Below are 24,252 nucleotides of genomic sequence, written 5' to 3'. Positions count from 1 at the left end.
ATGGTTGATAAATGTTTCTCTGCACTATCTTGTCTTTGTCATCTTAAATTTTTACTTTGTCCCTTGAACGGCTCTATAAAAATGTTCCTTAATATTATTATTATTCTAAATAACAAATCTTATACTTTTAATATTTAGATTAATGTATTTTAATCAGTTTCAGTCTTTAATGTTCTTTAGGAATAGAAATAGAAAAACTCTTTAACTTCTCACAACAGCAGCTTCTTCAAACGGACGAATGAAGAACGCAGCTGCTCTCAGATCAGCTCCGTCCTCTGCTCCTTAAATCACAGACTTTCACCTGGAGTTTAATCTCAGTGTTTCTTCAGCAGCCAATCAAACAGCAGCATGGCCTCAGGTGGTCAGAGACACCTGGACACAGGTGTGTCCACTGCCAGCAGGGGGCGCTGTGACGTATGTCAGTGGATTTGAAATGAATAAATAAGCTTTGTGTCCTCGGCTGCGTGATGACTCGTCCTAAAGTAGATTTACCTTCAATCACCATTTATTAAATCTCCATCCATTAAAGAGCAGCGTCCACTAATCCCGATTATACAGAGAGGACGAGGTCTCAGTCTGTCCACAGACGCCTGAACGCACAGCACACTGCAGGGACGACACAGAGGACCCAGAGGAGTCAGGGGAGGATACAAAAGAGGAGACAGAGGAGGACACAAAGGAGACAGAGAAGGACACAGAGGAGACAGAGGAGGAGACAAAGGGGGAGACAGAGGAGGAGACAGAGGAAGAGACAGAGAGGGAGGAGACAGAGGAGGGGACAGGACTCAAAGGAGACAGAGACAAAGAGGGAGGAGACAGAGGAGGTGACAGGACAACAAGGAGAGAGACACAGAGAGGAGGAGGATGAAGGACAGTTGAAGTTCATCATGGACAGAGGACGGAGAGGAACGAATGGATCCTTCAAACGATCGTCCATCAAACGCAGCGCGTCGTCTGGATCACAGAAGGTGAGACTCACCCCTGACTCACCCCTGTCTCAGCCCTGTCTCAGCCCTGACTCACCCCTAACTCACCCCTGTCTCAGCCCTGTCTCAGCCCTGACTCAACCCTGTCTCAGCCCTGACTCACCCCTGTCTCAGCCCTGTCTCAGCCCTGTCTCAGCCCTAACTCACCCCTGTCTCAGCCCTGTCTCAGCCCTGACTCACCCCTGTCTCAGCCCTGACTCACCCCTGTCTCAGCCCTGTCTCAGCCCTGTCTCAGCCCTGACTCACCCCTGTCTCAGCCCTGTCTCAGCCCTGTCTCAGCCCTGACTCACCCCTGTCTCAGCCCTGACTCACCCCTGACTCAGCCCTGACTCACCCCTGTCTCAGCCCTGTCTCACCCCTGTCTCAGCCCTGACTCACCCCTGTCTCACCCCTGACTCAGCCCTGTCTCAGCCCTGTCTCAGCCCTGCCTCAGCCCCAACTCAGTTTGATAAATGATTGTCTGTCCTCAGTAAAGTCTCAGTTTAAGACCTAAATACACTAATTAAAGAGTGAAGAGTAAATAAATTGATCTGTGTGACGTCACCCGTTTTGTGAGCTGTCACCTACACCTGCCACCTGCTCCCATTGGACAATACCAGCTGTCAATCACACTGTGGTACCCCCCCTCCCCCCATACATCCGGTGCTTTATGGTCTGTTTGACTCTAAATGATCATAATTCACTAAATGAACATCAGCTGTTTGAAGAAGACTTGAAACTAGAGACTGAGACAGAAACTCCTGAATGTTTACTGACGTTATAAAGTGAGAAGTAGAGTCACTTTCTATAGACTTCTATAGAAACTACCAGAGGAGTCGCCCCCTGCTGGTCAGTACACAGTATGCAGTCTGCCACTCTTGATTTGGAGTTGTTCACGGGAATCAAACCCGTGGCTCCATTCACGCAGGACTGTGTCTGTTTTGGATCAGCTAAGGTCTCTGATTGGTTCACAGCTGCAGGTCCACTTCCTGTCTCTTTACAAAATAAAATAATGAAGAGCTCATTACACAAACATGTATTAATCTCATTTACAAGGCTGCTAATCCTGCTGACCTCACTCTCTCTGTTCATTGTGCTGTCACATTAAACTGCTCATTACAAAACACAGTGTGTCAGTGCACGTGGCAGCGAGCTGCTCGTAAACCACACGTTACTTTCAAAACTCTGGAGCTAATCTCTGGGGATTTTAGGCAATAAACTAATTCAACACATACAATAAAAGTGAGTTGTTATTTTCCACAGAATTAATTTAGATGAAAAGTGAAAACAATACATGTTCTCCTGTGAGTCGCGCAGGTTTGGATATTTGGTTGATGTTTGGTGGAAGTTTTGCAGATGTTTTGCAGATGTTTGGTGGAAGTTTTGCAGATGATTGATGGATGTTTGGTGGATGTTTGGTGGATGTTTTGCAGATGTTTTGCAGATGTTTGATGGAGGTTTTGCAGATGTTTGGTGGATTTCTTAGAGCAGATCTGTTGAGTCTGGTTCATGCGAGGATGAAAATACCGGAGGAGTCATGAGACTCTCAGAAGGATTAACTCAGAGCAGAGTCATGAGACGAGATCCAACAAAGAGTCCTGCTGCCTCACATGCTCGTCATAAGAACCCGCTCAGCTGCAGCAAGTCAGGGTCCAATCTGAGCTGCCACAGAGAGACAAGCAGTCCTCACAGGGCTGCACCGAGACGCCACAGAGAGACAACTGGTCCTCACAGAACTGCCTCAGTCTTCATTCCACTTTGAAGGACGAGACATTTGGACGCTCAGGTAGGAGCAGGAGACGCTGTGAGGGATGAACTGATTCTGATTCTACGAGACCTGAAGACGAGCTTATGTCTGAAAGGATTGCTGAGAACTTAAACGTTCCAGAATAGTCGGAGTGAGAGACACATGTCATCAGACACATCAGTCGGTCAATCCTGATGATGAAGATGAAGATGATGATGGTGGTGGTAGTTTTTCATTCATGTGAAAACTGTGTAAAGCTGACGTCCGTGTGAGAGACACACAGTAATCCTTCATCATCCAGAGTGAAGGAATTTGATAAAGTGCTTCAGTGAATCACACAATAACACACAGTATCACAGTAACACACAATCATACACAGATAGTCAGGAGTTGTACGTGTGAACATAGAAAATGAGACTTGTTTATGTTTCTTGAAGAAAGTGGGATGTTTCCAGGTATTTAACGAAGTCTTTATCCTGAGAGTCCTTATGGCTGTTTTCAGACATGAACTCTGGAGAATATCCACACAATTGAGTCTGGACTTTCTCCGGAGATTGTCTTTCCCCTGTCAACCCCTGATCCCGGCTCGTATCACCAAAACCTCTCGTCAGTGTCTTCTACGTGTGCAGCTCCACCTTTTCAGGGCTTTTCTGAGGGCATCTCAGAAACATTCAAACACCCACTTGCTCGTCTGGAAAAGAAGAGCCCCTTTTTCACATTCAGCCACTCCATCAAATATCAGGAGATTATCAGGAGTTCAGTGCAGGTCTGAAAGCAGCTTAAGTTAAACAGTTCAGTTAAAGACAATGTTGAAGTTTAATTAATTAGATTCATCCGGCGTCATAGATAAGTCCAGCGTCAGTGTCTGTGTAACAATGTTTGTCTGTGGTGCTTTCTGATAATGTCGCCTAAACGAAGCATACACACACACACACACACACACACACACACACACACACACACACACACACACACACACACAGTAACATTAGTGCAGACAGAAAACCGATTTAAAGGCTCTTCTGTGTGTTTCGCTGCAGCAGGATTAATAGGACTCAGAATAAGAGGATTAGATTCATAACGACAGTGAAAGCTCCGCTGCTCCAGTAATTAACCAGATACACGAAGACAACAGCAGTTTGATGCTCAGCTGTTTGTGGCAGTTTGTTCATTTCACTTCCATCTTCACCTGTGAGGAGGAAACTCAAACACACAGTAACAGACAACATGTCCGAGTGACCTCATCGTGTGAAGTGGTTCTGAGCTCAGTTCTTCTTCTCTCCTCTCGGACAGAAACTCCTGTTGTCAGACTCTGGTGGTTTTTTATTTAATCACGTGTGGATTAGTTTCAGACTCAAACCTTAAATTCATTATATCTGAGTTTAGTTGCATTAGAAAACTCGGAGCTTGTTTGTCTTCAGGTTCACAGAGTCTGGATCGAGAGGACGTTCCAGAAAAGAGAATGTATCCAGATCATTCCCAGCAAAGACGCCAGCAGGTACTGACACAAACATTACAGGGATTCAAACATGTATCTGGACGCAGTGATGACGTCTGAAGAGTGACACCTCACAGAGAGCGAGAGTCACTCTGATCCTTTAGTCCAGTTCTGTCCTGCAGAGATCTGTCCCTCAGGTTGAGGACATCATGTGCTGTTGTTCAGGTGCAGTTGTGGTCAGCTGGTGACTCAGCACACTGCCATCCTTCCGGGGGCCAAAGAGGAGGGGGCCCCACTGGTTCAGCTGGAGGTCCAAACTGCAGAGAGATGGAGTCCCCTCAAACACACCCAGACGTCCCCTACTGATGCCTACGGAGTCATTGAGTTCCAGGGAGGAGGACATGTCAACAAGGCCATGGTACCAAACTGATACACCAAAACCTCCCATACACCAAAACCTCCCATACACCCAAACTGATAGAAGCAGCAGTTTTAATGGTGAGATGTGCGTCGCTGACTCTTTTCTCCTCCTCCTCCTCCTGCAGTACATCAGGGTCTCCAATGACTCTAAACCGGACTCCCTGCTCCACCTGATGGTGAAGGACTGGCAGCTAGAGCTCCCTACGTTGCTCATCTCCGTCCACGGAGGCCTTCAGAACTTTGACCTTCCTCCCAAACTCAAGCAGGTTTTTGGGAAGGGACTGATCAAAGCCGCTGTGACCACCGGAGCCTGGATCTTCACCGGAGGAGTCAGCACAGGTACGTCAGTTCAGGCTCCTCCTCCTGGATCTTCTCAGGTACAGGTGACCACCTCAGGTTTTTAATCAGGTGTGTGTCACTTAAACTAGAAACTGAGGTTTTTAGGTTTTGACTTTGTGTGCTGATTAAAAAATAAAACATCTATAATTTTTAGAGATATTTGCTTCTAGGTGAATTTAAAAAATAAAACAAAAGGTAAATGGAACATCCCGACCACATCCTGGTCCGCTGTGTGTTTCAGGAGTGATCCGCCATGTTGGAGACGCTCTCAAAGATCATTCGTCCAAGTCCAGAGGGAAAGTCTGTGCTATCGGCATCGCACCGTGGGGGATCATCGAGAACAAAGAAGACCTGATTGGGAGAGACGTAAGTCCAACCAGAGGGAACCAGTCCAAAGTGGACCAAACCAGACTGATCCAAACTGAACAGAACTGATCCACACTGAACCAAACCGTACTAAACCAGTCTGAACCGGACTGTATGTTTCAGGTGACTCGGTCGTATCAGACCATGTCCAACCCGCTCAGCAAACTGTCGGTGCTGAACAGCAGCCACTCCCACTTCATCCTGTCCGACAACGGGACCACCGGGAAGTACGGCGCCGAGGTCCGCCTCCGCCGCCAGCTGGAGAAACACATTGCTCTGCAGAAGATCAACACACGTGAGTCATGTGGTCAGCTGCAACAACCAATCACTGATGAGTTTCAGCTTTCTGCCTTTACAGGTTGAAGGTTCAGTTCAACCAAACCAACGTATCTTCAAACTTTCACTCGGTTTTCTTTTTCTTTTTCTTTGTATTTTGAATGCAGCTCTTGTTTTATTGGACTCATCTTGGTTCAGTTGAGGACGTTTTTAAAATATGACTCCCGGTTTCTCTTAGACTCACCAGCCCTGCTACAGCCATGTGACTGATCATGTGACCTGTGGGTTTCCCTTTGTCATCCTATGCCTGGAGCTGTTTGTAAGGCAGGGACAACAAAGGGAGGCTCAGCCGTCCCCTCTGACTGCAGCCACTGAGGAACCAGAGGATCCAACACCGGATCCACAGTGATTCTTTTCACCTCTCTCTGTAGCTGTGCCCAAATTCAGGAGCTGTATCCTTTGGTGGACACGGTCTGGTCTACAGAGGATTTCCTATTTGGGTCAAGAGCTTGTCCCGCTCTTACTGTTGCATCGTTAGCTACTTAGAGCTGTTGCAGTCACTGTAGCTCATCTATCTGCGTAGCCAGCTTGTTGGTTTCCTCACTGTCATGCAAGGAATCCTGGGATATGTTCGCAACAGGACAGCTGTGACATCATCGATCTTCAACTGCAGCCTCAGAAGGTTGCGACGCCTGAGCTGCGACAGAGCTTCAGTCTCTATTGTTTTATTCTGGTTCTCTTTCGATGATGAAACTGGAAAATGAGACTCAAACAGAATCCGTTTTACAGGAACTTAACTTTAGCTTCAACTTTGCAGACTCTGGATCTGTGTGTTCCAGGTCTGGGTCAGGGGGTCCCGGTGGTGTGTCTGATACTTGAGGGGGGTCCTAACGTCATCTCCATCGTGCTGGAGAGTCTGAAGGAGGATCCTCCCGTCCCTGTCGTGGTCTGTGACGGCAGCGGTCGAGCCTCTGACATCATTTCCTTTGCTCACAGATATTGTGAGGAGGACGGGTGAGGACCTCTTTGAATTTATTATCTCTCTGGTCCCTGTGAACTCTTTTTGTGGTTCCTGTTGTGTTTTGAAATAATTGTGAAATTATTGGACATGTCTGCACTCCATTGTGTGGACATTGTCCAGATCCAGATCAGAACCTGCAGCTGAACTTCTCTGGATTAAATCCTCCACACCATCTGACAACATCTACAAAGTGTCACTATATCGTGATTAGTGAGTGATTTCGGACGCAGCCCCGGTGTGAGGAGGACCTGACCTAACGAGTCACATGATCACAGTCGTCTTCTCTTCCTGCACAGGCTGGTGAGTGACAGCGTCAAGGATCAGCTGCTGGTCACCATCCAGAAAACCTTCAACTACAGCCGCAGCCAGGCGCAGCAGATCTTCCTCATGGTGATGGAGTGCATGAAGAAGAGAGCTCTGGTAGGTCAGACTCTGATGTGACGAAGACGCCCCATTGGTTCACGTCTCAGTGATTCTGTTCTCCATCCGTGCGTTCATTAAAGAGCTGTTCATCCACGTGTTGTGTGTGTCGTCATTCATTCACCATCATCATCAACTCAGACTCCTTCTAACATCTGTACAACATCTGCACAACACAGATCTGCTGTCAGACCAAACCTGTTTGATTTATACACTGTGGGATTTGAACCTGTTTGTGATCTGATCTCTGAAATGCTGAGAAGTTTGTTGTGTAGTGATCTAACTGGGACGGGACTGAGACCAGAGATCAGGACTGACTCTACGTCGGCTGTGACACATCTCTAAATGTTATATGACAGGATGTGATGTCATCAGTTATTGGCACAGTTACCCACAGTCAAACTTCTGATTCTCTGCATTAATAAACATATTGTTTGCTTCTGCGGTAAATCATTGAATGAAAAAACACCTTGATATCAATATTAATCAATAAATATCTGCTTCTTCTGTCGCTGAAACTCGTCTTCGTCACAGAGCGTGGATACTGGCTGACAGCCGATTGGATGTGACCACAATATAAAACCTGCCGACTGTGACATTAACATAATGATAAAGGTTTTAGTGGAGATTGTTCTGTCGTTTATTTAATCCCACAATCCTTTGCTTCCTCCAGAGAACAGCTGCAGCAGCATTTTGTCCATAAAATCACATCCCATCACTTAAAATGATTTGTTGTCAGATTAAAATCTGCAGCAGGTCGAGATGTTTCTGCACAAACGTGACCTGCAGCCTGTTAGCATGTGAGCTAACACATCTGGATCCACATGGAAATATCATGTAGCCTCTAAGTGCTGTTAGCGTGGCTGCTAACAATGAGAGGATCATGTCTGTCAGAGGCGCTCAGCGGGACACACATGTTGTCCACCAGGGGGCGCCACTGAGCAAGAGCTACTGTTTGAGCTGAATTAGAGTCAAACGTCATCGTCCTTTATGAGACACATGTTGTTATGAATCAGATGACGTCAGGTGACATAAGACTCAGTTGAGGAGTGTGTGTGTGTGTGTGTGTGTGTGTGTGTGTGTGTGTGTGTGTGTGTGTGTGTAGATCACAGTGTTCAGGATGGGCTCCGAGGGGCAACAGGACATTGAGATGTCGATCCTCACAGCTCTGCTCAAAGGTAACAAGAAGTTTATTCAACACATCTGTTACATGTAGTGAGTGATGTCATGTGATGTCACATGATGTCACATGATGTCACATGTTGTGATTGTGTTGATTTCAGGTACCAATGCATCAGCGTCAGATCAGCTGAGTTTGGCTTTGGCCTGGAACCGAGTGGACATCGCTCGTAGTCAGATCTTTGTGTACGGACACCACTGGCCTGTGAGTCCACCTGTCTGTCTATCCGGTCTGTGCACCATTCTTTTCACCTGTCTGTCCACTGATCTTCAAACTTGTCTGTTGTCCACCTGTCTGTCTGTCCGGTCTGTCTGTTTATATATATTTGTTTTGCTTCTTTGTTTTGTGTGTTTCTCTGAGTCTGTTGAGGTTTTTCTTGTTGTCGTCTGTGCAGCCTGTGAGCGTCGGGGATCGACCCAAGAGCCCTGCGGCCCAGAGAGGAGGGGGAGGGGGAGGAGGAGGGGAGGGGAGGCGGAGGGAAAGGTAAAGCCAGAGGGAAAAAGGGAAAAGGAGGAAAAACTAAAGTTGAACCTCCTGAAGAGACCGACCCCAGAAAACTGGAGCTGCTGAGCTGGGTAAGAGACGAGATGTTTGAGCTGCTGCACGAGGTCAAAGTTCAAACACCAAAAAACACCCTGATCATCAGCTGATCAATCATCAGCTGACATCATCCTGTCAGCTGATCATCATCAGCTGATCATCAGCTGATCAATCATCAGCTGATGAATCAATAACGATTCACAATTTATCCTGTATTTTCATCCACCAGTTTGATGGTGATAATGACATTGACAATATTGATGATATTGATTGATTATATTGATGATGATCAAGAGGATGATGATCATAGTTATAAGATCAATAATGATGATGATAATATGATTATAATAATAACAAATTCAAAACAAAAATCAAAGGGAAACTGCAAACATCAAAGACAAGACGCAAATTATAAAATGTCATTTAAAATAAAGGACAACAAATGATATAGTAATCGAAAAATCTAAAATATTGATAATATTGATGATAAAGATGATGATGATATTGATGAAGATGATTGATTGGTCTGGCAGGTGAACTCTCTGGAACAGGCCATGATGGACGCTCTGGTTCTGGACAGAGTCGACTTTGTGAAGCTGTTGATTGAAAACGGTGTGAACATCCATCACTTCCTGACCATCCCTCGACTGGAAGAGCTGTACAACACGGTGAGACCACGCCCACCCTGCTCCACCTGAGCTCAGGCCACACAGCAGAAGCCCGAGAGGATCAGTGAGATGAGGTCAAAGTTCAGTCGAGATTCTCAGATGTCAGTTGGGAGCGGCGTTGTCAGACGTGACGGTCGTTTCTTCTCTGATAAAACAGAAACTTAAAAATCATCACATGTGGAGTTAAAATCTGAAAAGTTCTGATTCAAAGGTTTGTTTAATTTAAGGTAATTAAAGCATTTCAATAAATCCTCCTACATGAAGTTTTAATCATCACTTTGTATTTGTTATGATGATCATTGTGACACAGATCAGCTGATTACAGACGAGTGAGTGACAGAAGAGTTTGTTCACTTTGTCTTGTCTTAAAATCGAATGTGAGGACAAGTTATGAAACAAAAGCTTTGGGCTTGAACATCTATATTCTCACTGTTTATCTGCAGCTTAATGTCCATCAGTGGTCCACGTCTGTTATATCACTGCTGCTCTCTAATCTTAATCTGCTTCCCTAAAAGAAAAAGCTCTTAAAACAACATGTCAGTCACATTATTGTCAGATTAAAGCTCTCTGCTGCCGTCTGTGTGTGGCCTGCTCACTTTCCTGCTGTTCACACGCTGACTTCATCTGTTCATCAGCGACACTGAGTAATTGCTGCGATGACACCTCCACCTCATTAATCTGCTGTGTGTCTTTGTTTCTCTGCAGAAGCTGGGTCCTGCCAACACGCTGCACTTTGTGGTCCGTGACGTGAAGAAGGTGAGAGCTGTCACTTGTCCACCAAAGCAAGCATCAGCATTTGTACCTGAGATTTTATAAACTCCAAGATCCTTTGATGTCATCATGGGATGTGAACCCTAAACCGCTGCAAGATGGCGCCTGCATGAGCAGCAGCTGTTCCACTTACTCTGAGAAGTGTCTTACTTTCTTTAAAGTCTATCTATCTATCTATCTATCTATCTATCTATCTATCTATCTATCTATCTATCTATCTATCTATCTATCTATCTATCTATCTATCTATCTATCTATCTGGATGTTTGGATGGATGGTCCTATCGTCGTTCACTGCCTCTCAACAAACTGATTCATGGAACATTCTCCACAGCCCCACACTGAGTCTGGTTCTGGAGGTTTCTTCCAGTCCAAGGGGAGTTTTTTCTCTCCAGAGTCGCTCTGGTTGCTTGTTGTGGGAACTGAAGGGTTTCTTGACAACTGTGTTCGGTGAAGTGCCTTGAGAAAATGTATGCTGTGATTTGGCACAATACAATTAAAAGTGAATTGAACTGAACATTTGTGTTTTAGGGGAACCTACCTCCAGATTACCAGATCACGCTGATCGACATCGGACTGGTACTGGAGTTTCTGATGGGTGGAGCGTATCGCTGCAAATACACCAGGAAGAGCTTCAGGGCGCTGTACAACAACCTGTACGGCCTGAAAAGAGTGAGCACACACAGTTACTGAAAGTTCTCCAGGAATGACGTTACGTTCCTGAGAATCAAACAGTGTTTCACTGAATCTGCAGGGAATTAACTGCTCTGTCGTCTTTTCTCCGGCAGCCAAAAGCTCTGAAATTTCTTGGGATGGAGGTATGTTCTTGCTGTTGTTGTTGATGTGGTCTTTAAATTGAGTTTGAATGTCCTGATGTGTGCGACTGATATGTGGTCTCATCTCTCCAGGACGATGAGCCTCGCTCGAAGGGAAAAGGAAAGAAGAATAAGAAGAAGGAGGAGGAGGTGGACATAGATGTGGACGACCCTGAGGTCAGCAGGTTTCAGTACCCCTTCCATGAGCTGATGGTGTGGGCAGTGCTGTTGAAGCGCCAGAAGATGGCGCTGTTCCTGTGGCAGCGGGGGGAGGAGGCCATGGCCAAAGCTTTGGTGGCATGTAAACTCTACAAAGCCATGGCCCACGAGTCGTCTCAGAGCGAGCTGGTGGACGACATCTACCAAGATCTGGAGAACAACTCCAGGTGAGTCCCAGAGCCCAGGGTCAGTCCAGGGTCAGTCCAGGTCCAGGTCCAGGTCCAGGTCCAGGTCCAGGTCCAGGTCCAGTACAGACCAGGTTTGATGTGGTCCGAGGCAGATCCAGACTGGAGCCTGATCTCTGTTTGATGAGCAGTTTGGTCAGCAGCTCCGGCTTGTGAAGCTCAGTTGATTTGAATGTTTCCTGTCATGTGACCAGCCAGTCTGAAAACACCATTGTTGTTCTTCAAGTGTTTTTGTTTCTTGTGTGTACTATTCATGACAGCCTGATGGGGGCGCTTGTGTTTTCTGTGCAGGGAGTTTGGTCAGCTAGCCTACGAGCTTCTGGATCAGTCCTACAAACACGATGAGCAGGTGGCCATGAAGCTGCTGACGTACGAACTGAAGAACTGGAGTAACTCCACCTGTCTGAAGTTAGCTGTCGCTGCCAAACACAGAGACTTCATCGCTCACACCTGCAGCCAGATGCTGCTGACAGACATGTGGATGGGCTGTCTGAGGATGGGCAAGAGCAACAGCCTCAAGGTAACACAGCATCGCAGCGCTCACAGAGCCGGGCCACCTAAGAAACCTACACACACAACAACACAAAGAACCAGAGGTTGTATATCTGTGAAGAGCCTCCCCCAAAGGAATATATGAATATGAATTAAAAATACATGTGGCTCATACATGGGACCCTGAGGGACTCCAGCAGTGATGAAATCGCCACAGTAACAGAGGGAGATGTTAATAAAGTTCTTGTGAATCGTGTCTCTAGGTGATTTTAGGGATCGTTTTCCCTCCTGCCATCCTCCTCATGGACTTTCGTCTTGGAGAGGAGGCTTCATTTCATTCATCCAAAGAGAATGAGGACAGTAAAAATAAAGACGACGACAACAAATCCAGCAAGGTACAAACCAAATAGAGGATCTTCAGTCAGAGCGACATAGTTCTTTAAAAACAGTATAAAAACAGTAATGTATGTGTTTTCATAGGATACCGTCTCTAATGTTGACACTACATCAAGGAAAGGAGACGAAGAAGAAAACCAGAAGAAACATCGGAGGAGGGTTCCCATCGGGAGGCAGATCTACGAGTTCTACAACACTCCCTTCACCAAGTTCTGGTTCAACACGGCAAGTACACGTTTTATATTTGAAATGCAAAATACTGAAGGGTCCAGTTCAGTGTTTCACCTCAACATTCAAACACGAGGGCAGGGGATGAGGACAGGGGGTGAGGACAGAGGGTGAGGACAGGGGGTGAGGACAGGGGATGAGGACAGGGGAGGGCAGGGGGCAGGGGTGAGGACAGAGGGTGAGGGCAGGGGTGAGGGGGGGGAGGGCAGGGGTGAGGCAGGGGTGAGGCAGGGGGAGGACAGAGGGTGAGGCAGGGGAAGACGGGGTGAGGACAGGGGTGAGGCAGGGGGAGGACAAGAGGGGGGGTGAGGGCAGGGGTGAGGGTAGCAGGGGTGAGGACAGAGGGAGGCAGGGATGAGGACAGGGGTGAGGGCAGGGGGTGAGGGCAGGGGTGAGGACAGAGGTGAGGCAGGGATGAAGACGGGGTGAGGACAGGGGGGAGGACAGGGGTGAGGCAGGGGTGAGGACAGAGGTGAGGACAGAGGGTGGGACAGGGGGTGAGGGCAGGGGGAGGGCAGGGGTGAGGGAGGGGTGAGGACAGAGGGTGAGGACAGGGGTGAGGACAGGGGTGAGGGCAGGGGTGAGGCAGGAGGAGGGGGGGTGAGGGCAGGAGGTGAGGACGGGGTGAGGACAGGGGAGGGACAGGGGTGAGGGCAGGGGATGAAGACGGGGTGAGGACAGGGGTGAGGGCAGGGGTGAGGGCAGGAGGTGAGGACGGGGGAGGGCAGGAGGTGAGGACAGAGGGTGAGGACAGGGGGTGAGGACAGGGGGTGAGGACAGGGGGTGAGGACAGAGGGTGAGGACAGGGGTGAGGCGGAGGGTGAGGACGGGGTGAGGACAGAGGGTGAGGACAGGGGTGAGGACAGAGGGTGAGGACAGGGGTGAGGACAGATGGTGAGGACAGAGGGTGAGGACAGGGGTGAGGACAGAGGTGAGGACAGGGGTGAGGACAGAGGGTGAGGGCAGAGGTGAGGACAGGGGTGAGGACAGAGGTGAGGAAGGTGAGGACGGGGTGAGGCAGGGGTGAGGACAGGGGTGAGGACAGGGGTGAGGACAGAGGTGAGGACAGGGGGGGGCAGAGGGTGAGACAGAGGGTGAGGACAGGGGTGAGGACAGAGGGTGAGGGCAGGGGGTGAGGACAGAGGTGAAGACAGGGGTGAGGACAAGGGTGAGGACAGAGGGTGAGGACAGAGGGTGAGGACAGGGGGTGAGGACAGAGGGTGAGGGCAGGGGGTGAGGACAGGGGTGAGGACAGAGGGTGAGGACAGAGGGTGAGGACAGAGGGTGAGGACAGAGGGTGAGGGCAGGGGTGAGGACAGAGGTGAGGGCAGGGGTGAGGACAGGGGTGAGGACAGAGGGTGAGGACAGATGGTGAGGACAGAGTCTTTAGATACTGTATTTAGTTTTGCTAACACTTGTGATGCGTCATGTGACCTGAACGTTAGAACCTGGTTCTCTCTGTAGATCTTGTACCTGGTCTACCTGAGTTTGTATAACTACATCATCCTGGTGAAGATGGAGCGATGGCCGTCTCTGCAGGAGTGGATCGTCATCTCTTACATCATCACTCTGGGACTGGAGAAAGTCAGACAGGTAAACACACCTGAGGCGATGTTGTGATGATAGAAGAAAGTTCTACTGAGGCACATGCATGTTCTGTGACTGAGGGGGTTTGACCTGACTGAACTCTGCTGTGGTCAGATCCTGATGTCGGAGCCGGGGAAGCTGAAGCAGAAGATCAACGTGTGGTTGGAGGATTACTGGAACATCACCGACCTGGCGGCTATCTCCGTCTTCCTGCTGGGTTTACTGCTGCGGCTGCAGAACGAGCCCTACATGGGCCACGGACGCGTCATCTACTGCATCGACATCATCTTCTGGTACATCCGAGTCCTGGACATCTTTGGAGTCAACAAGTACCTGGGACCCTACGTCATGATGATCGGGAAGATGGTACGACGTCCTGTCGCTAACTAATTATCAAACTAAACATCAGTTACAGATAATACTGATACGAATCATTCAAAGATTATTGATCAGCAACAAAATGACCGGCTCTGCGTCCACATGACCTCAATCTGTCCATCTCCCGTGTCTCTCCCCCGCGTGTGCGTCCAGATGATTGACATGCTGTACTTCGTGGTCATCATGCTCGTGGTGTTGATGAGCTTCGGCGTCAGTCGACAGGCGATCCTCCATCCAGACGAGGAGCCCACGTGGCGTCTGGCTCGCAACATCTTCTACATGCCGTACTGGATGATCTACGGAGAGGTGTTTGCCGACTCCATAGACCGTAAGACTAGAGTTCATAGTAAGACTCAGTCAGCTGTCAGTCCTGACCTGTCCTTACCCCTGTCCTCACCCTCTGTCCTCACCCTCTGTCCTCACCCCTGTCCTCACCCTCTGTTCTCACCCCTGTCCTCACCCTCTGTCCTCAACCCTGTCCTCACCCTCTGCAGACCCTAAAACTAGAGGTTATAGAAGGCTAACAGTCAGTTGTCAGTCCTCACCCATCCTCATCCTCTGTCCTTATCTGTCCTCATCCTCCATAGACCATGAGACTAGTCCACACCTGTCCTCACCCTCTGTCCTCACGTTACATATTTTAATATCTTTTAATCATATTAAACTTGATCAATTGTTTGTCTGTGTTTAGATGAGACAGACATTGTGAACTGCACTGTTTAAAATCTGCTGATGATCATGATCTGTTCTCTTCTTGATCTGTTTCTGTGTCTCTGTCTCTTTGTCTCCTCTGTTGGACAGTTTATGCGATGGAAATCAATCGTGAGTATCAGAACAATCAATCTTCAAATTGTTTATTGTAAACTGAAAATGTATTTGTCATTTTCAGATCTTCATTTATTCTAAGGTGCAGACAGGAAGCTGTGTTGTACATAAAGACGATCAATGATCAAATAACAATCAAACCTCAACTTAAAGATGATGAATATCTGTAAACTCTGCAGTATCTTTACAGTGTGATATTCATGTTTTTATTAAAGTGAACATGTGATTAAAGTCAGTGTTGAACACGTTTCAGCTCCGTGTGGAGACAACTTGTACGATGAAGACGGGAAGAAGCTTCCTCCCTGTATCCCCGGAGCCTGGCTCACTCCCGCCATCATGGCCTGTTACCTGCTGGTCGCCAACATCCTGCTGGTCAACCTGCTCATCGCCGTCTTCAAGTCAGTGGTTTTAAACACAGACCTCAGATCAGCTACTGACAGACAGACCGAGACAGACAGAAAGAGGGACAGACACTTCAGAGTTCAGAGCTTGATTGTCAAGGATATGTTTGTGGTTTGATTCATTGTTTGATTTTTTTATGGACTCATTCGTGGACTCGTTTTTTGACACATTTTTCAGTTCGTTAATTGACGTCTTCTGTGACTCATTTATTGATTCGTTATTTGACGCGTTCTTTGTGTTTCTGTTTTCATCAGCACTTGAATCACATGAATCAATAATGAAACTAATCATCAGTCACATCCAACATCGAGGTGAAGTCCATCTCCAACCAGGTGTGGAAGTTCCAGCGTTATCAGCTGATCATGACCTTCCACGACCGTCCCATCCTGCCGCCGCCGCTCATCGTCTTCCCCCACATCTACATCGTCCTGAAGAGGCTGTGCTGCCACTGCCGCCGGCAGCCGGAGGGAGAGCACGACGACCGCGAGAGACGACTCCGTAAGATCCAAGCCCCAGTTGCTCAAGTTCAAATCAGCTTTGTTTCACCAGAACTGAAAATATCAAGTTTCAAATATAAAGTTTGAAGGGTCAAAGGGTCAAATATTAGAAACTGATGATTGATGGATGACACTGATGATTGATGGATGACACTGATGATTGATGGATGACACTGATGATATGGATGACACTGATGATTGATGGATGACACTGATGATTGATGGATGTGCCTACAGAGCTGGTGTTGAGTCCAGACGAGTTAAAGTCTCTTCACGAGTTCGAGGAACAGTGTGTGGAGGAATATTTCAGAGAGAAAGACGACGAGAAACAATCGTCCAACAACGAACGAATCCGAGTCACGTGTGAGAGGTCAGAACGAGACACTGTCTTTAAATACTTGTTTATAAATAAACAAGTGAACAATGATTCACATCATGTTCGGCGTTACGTTTACTGTTGTTTGCTGTTTGTCGTGTTGAGGGTGGAGAACATGTTCATGCGTCTGGAGGAGGTGAACGAGCGCGAGCACTCGATGAAGGCCACCCTGCAGACGGTCGACCTCCGCCTGGCTCAGCTGGAGGAGTTCTCTGGTCGGATGATGAACGCTCTGGAGAAGCTGGCCGGCGTCGACCGAGCCGACCTCGTCCGGTCGCGCTCCAGAGGATCGTCAGTGTGCGAACCGGCCGCTCTGCTGCGACACGGCAGCATGAACAGCGCCGATGGCTACAGTCTGTACCGATACCAGCTGGAGCATGACGACCGGGTCTCTGTGTCCGGAGACACGGAGACGAATGACAGGAAGGTGCCACTGAGTCCAGAGAGACAACGAGGAGACGCAGCAGGTTCGACACGTCACTATCCTGGGCAGAGGAACCAGTAACCTGCTGAGATAAATGATGGTTTAACTCGTTTTTCCCGTTTCCAGGTGAGGTGAAGGAGTTCGGTTCGACCCTGGAGGTGAAAGGACTTAAAGACAGGACTCAGTCTCAGTCCAACGTTGACATCTTGATCTCCCCCTGCGACCCGGACCTCCGACCAACCCACCCCCAACCTGCTTCCCCTCAGGTGGACCTAACGGACACTGATGTGGAGAAACCTCCTGAGAGAAGCCGGCTGGAGGCGGTGGCATCGTTCCCTCTGGAGACGTCAAAGGTCACCGAATATTTATCCTCTCCGACCCTCAGCGGCACCGCCTCCTCCAGCAGGAAGTCAATCAGCAGCACCGTCTACAGCCCCGCCCACCAGGTTCAGGACGCAGCCGTCAGTTTCACCCCCCAAGAGGCATCTGCTGTGACGGAGGAAAGTGGCGGAGGAACTGAGCCCAAACAAGAAGTGGAGCATCCTGGGTTGTCCGATGGGGAGCAGGGGGGTGAGACGTCGGTTGATAACCATGGTAATGTCGAGGGGGAGGAGTCATCGGAGCTGTTGCTGTTGGGGGAGGACAGGATGTACCCGACACTTCGCTCCAAGAGTCTGAACGTCAACCCAAGGAAGACGAGGAAGAAGGAGGGCGAGGAGACGCCGCGCTCAGCGAGCAGCGTCCGGGACCTGGTGTCAGCGTTCAGCGGGGGGGCGGGAGACACCAGACCAGAACCAGGTCCAAGTCCAGGTTCTGGTCTTTGACTGCTGTTTAAAGCCATTTTCAGAAGCGTTCTGCAGAGAACTGGGTCCGGACTTTCTCCGTAGTTTTCCTTTCACACTCGCACAACATGGACTCACAACAGCCACAGAGTCTCTGCAGGATTCAGGTGAGGGGGCGGAGCCGGAGCAGAGGCAGGAAGTGACGTTTCGTTTCCGCCGGGTAGATCATGTGTTTATGTTTCCAGCACATTGACAACGGCGTCGGCTGTTATCATCAAAGGCTCTGATGACGTCTTTGTTCTTAGTGTTTGGCTCTTTCATCCCGAGATATTTGTTTTCTATTTGGTCAAGTCACACATCAGACATCTGAGTTCAGTGCACGTCTGAAAGCAACTTCTGTTACAGTTCAATACCGCAGTCGTTTGTTTGTTTGTTTGTTTGTTTGTTTGTTAGTTCTTTTATCCGATTTTTTAGAATATTATCATATTTCTGCAGCTATCCGACACAAGAAGGGAAGGTTATAAAAGGTTATAAAAGGTTATAAAAAGCAACTATTAAATATAACTTTATATTAGAATATATTAAATTGTTTGTCTGAAATAAAGGGAATAGTTTAGTTTTTATATTTATTACATTGTAATGTTTTTACTGTATAAAATATTCGGTTCACTTGTATTGATTTTATTAACGAAGCTGAAGATCTTATTACAACTGAATACTGAGTGTGAATAAAGGGAATAAAATCTACCTCTGTACAGATGTTTGCAGATTATTACTGATCCTTGAATAAAAGAATCGTTCATGTTCACGTTGTGTTTGTGACGTTTGTAACTTTTGTAAAGGAGGAAAAGAATAAATGGAACAAAATATAATTAAAAGAGGGCGGAGTTAGAGAAGTGACTCGAGGAATCACAGACAGAAACAAAGACTCAGAGAAACAAAGACTCAGATACACAAAGACTCAGAGACACAAAGACTCAGATACACAAAGACTCAGATACACAAAGACTCAGATACACAAAGACTCAGAGACACAAAGAGAAGAAGGGGCGTTCTGTCTTCAGAAATACTTGCTTTTTTACGACTGAAAACATCGAAAAGCTTCTTTGTGCTGCTGTGACGTTTTTATTAAGGATGTTTTATTCTTTTTACAACACATTATGATGTTTCTTCTTCTGATTGGTTTCTTCCAACCAGCCCAGGAAGAAAAGGAAGTCATGTTTCTGTGACTAATGATATTAAGCATGATGTCATTATACTATAACTGTGATTTACTGTATTGTCCCAAGTTTTCATATTTGTTTAGAGCTTTATAAAAATGTCATAATAAACCTGCTCCACTTGGAGTCAAAGATTTATTTTGATGGTGATTATTAGCTACGTATATTGTTTAATATAGAAAACTAGCTGACAGCTGAAGAGGTTAAACCTTTATTGTTGCTCCATCTGATGGTCAGATCAAGAATTACATTGTATGTGTGACAGCAGTGAGTCTCAGTGAGTTTTTAATTTTCCATTCACACATTTCAAACCTCAAATAAAAACACCAAACAAATTCAAACGTCAAAATCTAAATAAATAAATCAGTTTGTAAATCAAAGCTGTTCTCTGATCAATATTTGATCAATATTTGATCAGTTTATGAGTTATGATCAATTATCAATTATCAATTAGTCATCTTCACTCACTTACGTTTAAAATGTTGATATCTGAATATATTATATCTAAATATATTATATTGATCCCTGACTGATAATCTACTCATCATCATAATAAATCATTTAATAAACAGAGATACTAACACAGAAAAACCTGCTGAGGTCATCGGAATGAATCAAGTGATAAATCAGAAAGATGAGAATTATTGATAAGAACTGAATCTGATCAGAAACTTAACAAACTTTGAATCTAACCAACAGAATTCTCTGATTATTCAAACAATTAAATAAAAATATATATTTTTTGTTATTTTTCAAACAGTCTAAAAACAACAAATATCTAAAGTTTTTATAAAATATAAATTAATAAATATTATGGAAATTAAAATATATGATTGTGTTTCATATAAATTAAAAAAATAAAAATAAATCTGGGGAAACATTTACATTCGAACCTCGTTTATACGCCTACATTATGTGTATTTTACTGTTGAATGTTTTACGTTTCTTTATTACATTTAATATGAATTACATATTTATATAGAAAATGCATAGAAAACCGTATAAAAAATGTTTTCTTGTGATCAGTCAGGTTGGTATGTATCAAATTATAAATTACACATGAACCATGTTTGGAGGTTTTAAACTGAAGAATTAAAGTTGATCTTTTTATTTATTGGCTTAAAATATTCTAATATTTTAATTATTTCCACTTCCTGTGCGAGAAAATATAAACTGTAATAAAACTGCAGAATCTGGTTCATAAATATTTTTCCATTTGTTAAAACTGTTTGATTCACTCACTAAAAAAATAAATAAATCTAACATTTGATGAGTTGAACTGCTTAATTTTCCTTTTTTAATTGTTAATTCTGACGTTAACAAGCCTCCATCTTCTTCTACACCCACATGACCTCAGGCACAGTCCTCAGCCAATCACGTGCAGTCCTGTTGTCACTTGACCAGATTAGAGAGAAACAGCTCCCCCTGCTGTTTGCTCTGTGCTCCTGTGGTTTATCTGATCACACTCATCCCCACGTTGGTTGTGGAGTGTGTGGAGGAGAAGTTCTCCATGCGGAGTCGAACCACTTTACCCTGAGGTGCCGGTGGACACAGGAAGTGGCAGGTGAAGACTTGGCGGCAGGACTTGCGGAAGTTCTCGGACAGGAAAGCATAGAGGACGGGGTTAATGCAGGAGTTTCCGTAGGACAGACAGTGGGACACGATACGAAAGGCGAAGGTGGCGTCATTCAGAGGGAAGGTGCCAAACTCCACCCACATGGCGATGATGTGATGAGGCATCCAGCAAATGGTGAAGGCGGCGATGACCAGGAGAACAATCTGAGTCGTCTGCAGGGAAACCCAGAGGAAACACTCATTAAACACTAGACCCATCTCTAAACCCTTCATCGGAACCTTGTTTAGAACCTTGTTTAGAACCTTGTTTAGAACCTTGTTTAAAGGTTCAGTGTGTAGAATGTAGTGGCATCTAGTGGTGCAGTTGCATGTTGCAGCTGAACACCCCTCACCTCACCTCACCCCCCCCTTCCAGACATGAAAGTGAACCTGTGGTAGCTTCAGTTGTCATAGAAACTCAAAAGGTTTAGTTTGTACAATCTGGGCTACTGTAAAAAACATGGCTGCCTCCATAGAGAGGAGCCGCTCCTGATGTAAATATACAGTATTTCAATATAAAAGCCCATTCCAGGGTAAAGAAAAGAACAATTCACAGAATTTAGATGAAACACACGAGTGAAAACATCACTAGGATTATTTTATATTAAATTTCTGCCAATAGATCCTATCACCTAAATCTTACACACTGGACCTTTAACACCTTCTTTCGAACCTCCTCTGGAACCTGTTGAATCTTTTCCAGGACCATTTTTAAAACCTTCTTTAGAACTTTCTCTGGAACCTTATTAGGAACCTTCCTCCTCTTCTTTGTTCGGTTTATTCGGTGGCAACCAACGCCAAGGTGCATTACCGCCATCTACTGCTGTACTTCTTCCAGTTTCTCAAGAACTTACTCTGGAACCTTCTTCAGAACTTTCTCTGGAAACTTCTTTAGAACCTTGTCTGGAACCTTCTTGAGAAACCTTATCTGGAACCTTCTTTAGAACCTTCTCAAGAACCTTCTATGGGACGTGCTCTGGTTCTATGTTTCACATCTACGTATTTAATCTGATTAATAAACTGAAACTTGTTGTAAACTCATCGACAGCAGAACAAACTGATCCTCTTCACAACTGAGTCTCATCATCGAGAAGCTGAATAAAAACCTGCTCGTTCATTCAGGCGTCACCAGAACGTTCTGTTTCTCAGGGAGGTGATGTCAGACTTCTGTTCTCCAGGTTGGTTCTCCAGGTTCTCCTGACTGTGTTCTACGACCATCAGGTTTCGTGGTCTTTCTTTGTCTGGTTCATTTAAAAATTGATTTTCTGAAGGTTCAGACTCTTTTATAACAAACGGCCTCAGATGTCTCTGCAAGTCAGTCAAACAAAAAGAGGACAAACAGGTGGACGCGTCCTCTCCAGAGAGACGAGGACTGTGTCACACAAACAGTCCACAAATACAACACCTCTCAGTGTGGTGCAGGACATTTCTGTGACCAGAGGACAGAGCTGTTCAGTCTCCTCCGTCTTCTCATATCTTGTCATGTCCTCTGAAGTGTTTGGTTTGGTCGTCACTCTGAGAGAATCTCTTCTATTCTTAGTCTCTTGTCTAAATATTTATTCTGACCTCAACCAGGAGCAGCCGAGCCTCTGCTGGAGACCTGGGGTTCGGTTGAATCGTGTATTACTCTTGGGAAGGATCAGCCTGAGTGGCATAAAGTGTTTCAGCAGTCGCCAATAAGAGTTGTGTGAATTCTCTGAATGAAAAGAAAAGGAGCTTCAAAGCATCCTAACGTATCTCCTTCAGCAGAGGAAACAATGAACCTTCCTATAAAGAAGAGGAGACATTTCTGTCCCACAGTTCAGCAGCAACAGAAGAGGAGGAGGAGGAGGAGGAGGAGGAGGAGGAGGAGGAGGACTGTACCTTCCTCTTGACGCCCTCAGACTTCTGTGACATATTCTTCATTTTGTTGTGGAGATGAAACAACACCTGTAGAAATACAAACAGTTAGTTAATCAGGCACGTGACTGTTGCCATAGAGACAGAAATTAATCAATTAATGTTCATTGGAACTGAAAATAAAGGAAAACATCAGAATATGAAGACTTTCACTACATCATCAACAATGAACATCTCGAGCTGTTGATTCACTTTATATTTAGTTTTTAAACTTCAGGAACCAACACATTCTGATGTCACAATATTGATCTTATCGATATTAATCAATAAATCGCTGCTGAAAGAAACAAGTTTCAGTTTTATTTTGAAACTTCTCTTCGGTGTTGTTCTCCTCGCGCTTGCCGTGCGCTTTTACGCACAGACTTTATGATCCTCGGGACTTTGTCTGCGCCCTTTGCTCTGTGCGCTGTTACATGCGCGTGTTTTACAGCAGCTCAGTCAAACATTACAGATGTTCTACACGAGGCACGGACCCTGGTGTAGCAGCAGCTGATGAGCAGCAGCGGCAGCAGGTATCCGAGCAGCAGGATGGAGACTTTGTACGCGCGTCTGGAGGCTCCGCTCCACTGCTCCCAGCAGAACGTGCTGTTGGGGGCGGAGGGGTGAGTGGTGAGGGTCTGGTGCTGAGCCACCGGCACCGCGCACGCCACCGACAGCGTCCAGATGACGCACACCCCGACCAGCGCGTTCCTGCGGCTCCGGACGCACGGAGACTGGTTGGAGCGCACCACGGCGATGTAGCGGTCCACGGACATGGCGACCAGCGTGAAGATGCTGACCAACATGGACACGGTGAAGAAGAAGTGACCGAAGCTGCAGAGGAACGAGCCGAACATCCACTGCGGCAGAGAGTAGACGGTGGCCTGCAGCGGGACGCAGAAGAGGAGGAAGAGGAGGTCCGCGACGCTCAGGTTCAGGATGAAGATGTTGGTGGTGCTGCCGGTTCGCCTCCCTCCTCCTCTCCCGGCGCCGCTGCACTTCACCCCACAGATCACCAGCATCACCAGACTGTTCCCCAACAGCCCCACCACGAAGATCAGCCCGAACACCAGCGGCACCACCACCGCCTCCGGACTCGAACCGCCGCCCTGCGCCTGCGACAGGTTCAACCCCGCGACCCCAGCCAAGCCGGAGGACGCGTTTCCCGGCAGCAGCATGATGGAGCTCCGCGGGGGGAGCAGGAGGCTCAGAGAAGAAGCCCGTGGAGGACTGAGTGAAAGACCAGGTCCATGATCCGGATCAAGGACATTCGGCAGCGCAGACTGGGAACACTGCAGGTTACTGGAGGACAGGCAACACGGCTTCCTGTCAGGATGTCAAAGTAAAACAACTTGATCCATGTGAACTTTATTCAAAGTTCAAAATAAAACAAGAAACTTTGAGTCGATAAACAGGAAACAAAGATAAAACCTTGAGTTAATAGTGTCAGGGGAGTTTAGATGGAAAACGCAAAGACACGTTAATAATAATAAAGAAATGAACCGTTCTATAATAATATTTAATCAAAATTCAGTTACTATTTCTACACACGTCATTTGTCTCGTCTGTTTTCTTTTCTATGATCATGTTGACAAACAGGATTTTATTTTGAAGGCATGTGAACTTCCTGTTTAGAGGTGAGTGAAGCCTCTTTATGACAAAGTGTTTTTATTACACTGTTTAATTAATGTTTATTCTCTTTATTATTTTATTCACTTTATTACAGGAGCTGTGTTTGAAGTCACGTGACGGAGCAGATGAATAGTTACTAGAGTTACTAAGTT

The 24,252-nt window shown here is 46.5% G+C and overlaps 2 protein-coding genes across 2 annotated transcripts; one reads left to right on the top strand and one right to left on the bottom strand.

Annotated features, from left to right (window-relative positions):
* The first annotated feature begins 753 nt into the window (after nucleotides 1-753).
* LOC118101842 (transient receptor potential cation channel subfamily M member 1) lies at nucleotides 754-18,562 on the top strand. The gene is made up of 29 exons (XM_047338485.1): nucleotides 754-968; nucleotides 4,134-4,210; nucleotides 4,376-4,568; nucleotides 4,696-4,909; nucleotides 5,151-5,275; nucleotides 5,399-5,570; nucleotides 6,391-6,565; nucleotides 6,869-6,992; nucleotides 8,098-8,170; nucleotides 8,276-8,376; nucleotides 8,567-8,611; nucleotides 8,646-8,747; nucleotides 9,246-9,380; nucleotides 10,086-10,136; nucleotides 10,682-10,822; nucleotides 10,939-10,968; nucleotides 11,059-11,351; nucleotides 11,661-11,889; nucleotides 12,125-12,256; nucleotides 12,342-12,482; nucleotides 13,950-14,078; nucleotides 14,187-14,438; nucleotides 14,604-14,778; nucleotides 15,252-15,272; nucleotides 15,529-15,684; nucleotides 15,984-16,175; nucleotides 16,412-16,544; nucleotides 16,656-17,017; nucleotides 17,101-18,562. The coding sequence occupies exons 1-29, from the start codon at nucleotides 888-890 to the stop codon at nucleotides 17,796-17,798; spliced, it is 4,752 nt and encodes a 1,583-aa protein (XP_047194441.1). The 5' UTR covers nucleotides 754-887; the 3' UTR covers nucleotides 17,799-18,562.
* Nucleotides 18,563-20,100: 1,538 nt separating this feature from the next.
* galr1b (galanin receptor 1b) lies at nucleotides 20,101-23,646 on the bottom strand. Its single transcript, XM_035155758.2, has 3 exons — nucleotides 22,963-23,646; nucleotides 22,454-22,519; nucleotides 20,101-20,764 (listed from the first exon to the last, which is right to left on the bottom strand). Exons 1-3 carry the CDS (start codon nucleotides 23,644-23,646, stop codon nucleotides 20,429-20,431), a joined length of 1,086 nt encoding a protein of 361 aa, XP_035011649.1. The 3' UTR covers nucleotides 20,101-20,428.
* Nucleotides 23,647-24,252: the final 606 nt, after the last annotated feature.

Source organism: Hippoglossus stenolepis, chromosome 1 (genome assembly GCF_022539355.2).
Source record: "Hippoglossus stenolepis isolate QCI-W04-F060 chromosome 1, HSTE1.2, whole genome shotgun sequence".
Lineage (NCBI taxonomy): Eukaryota > Metazoa > Chordata > Actinopteri > Pleuronectiformes > Pleuronectidae > Hippoglossus > Hippoglossus stenolepis.
This window is presented reverse-complemented; position numbering and strand designations above follow the sequence as displayed.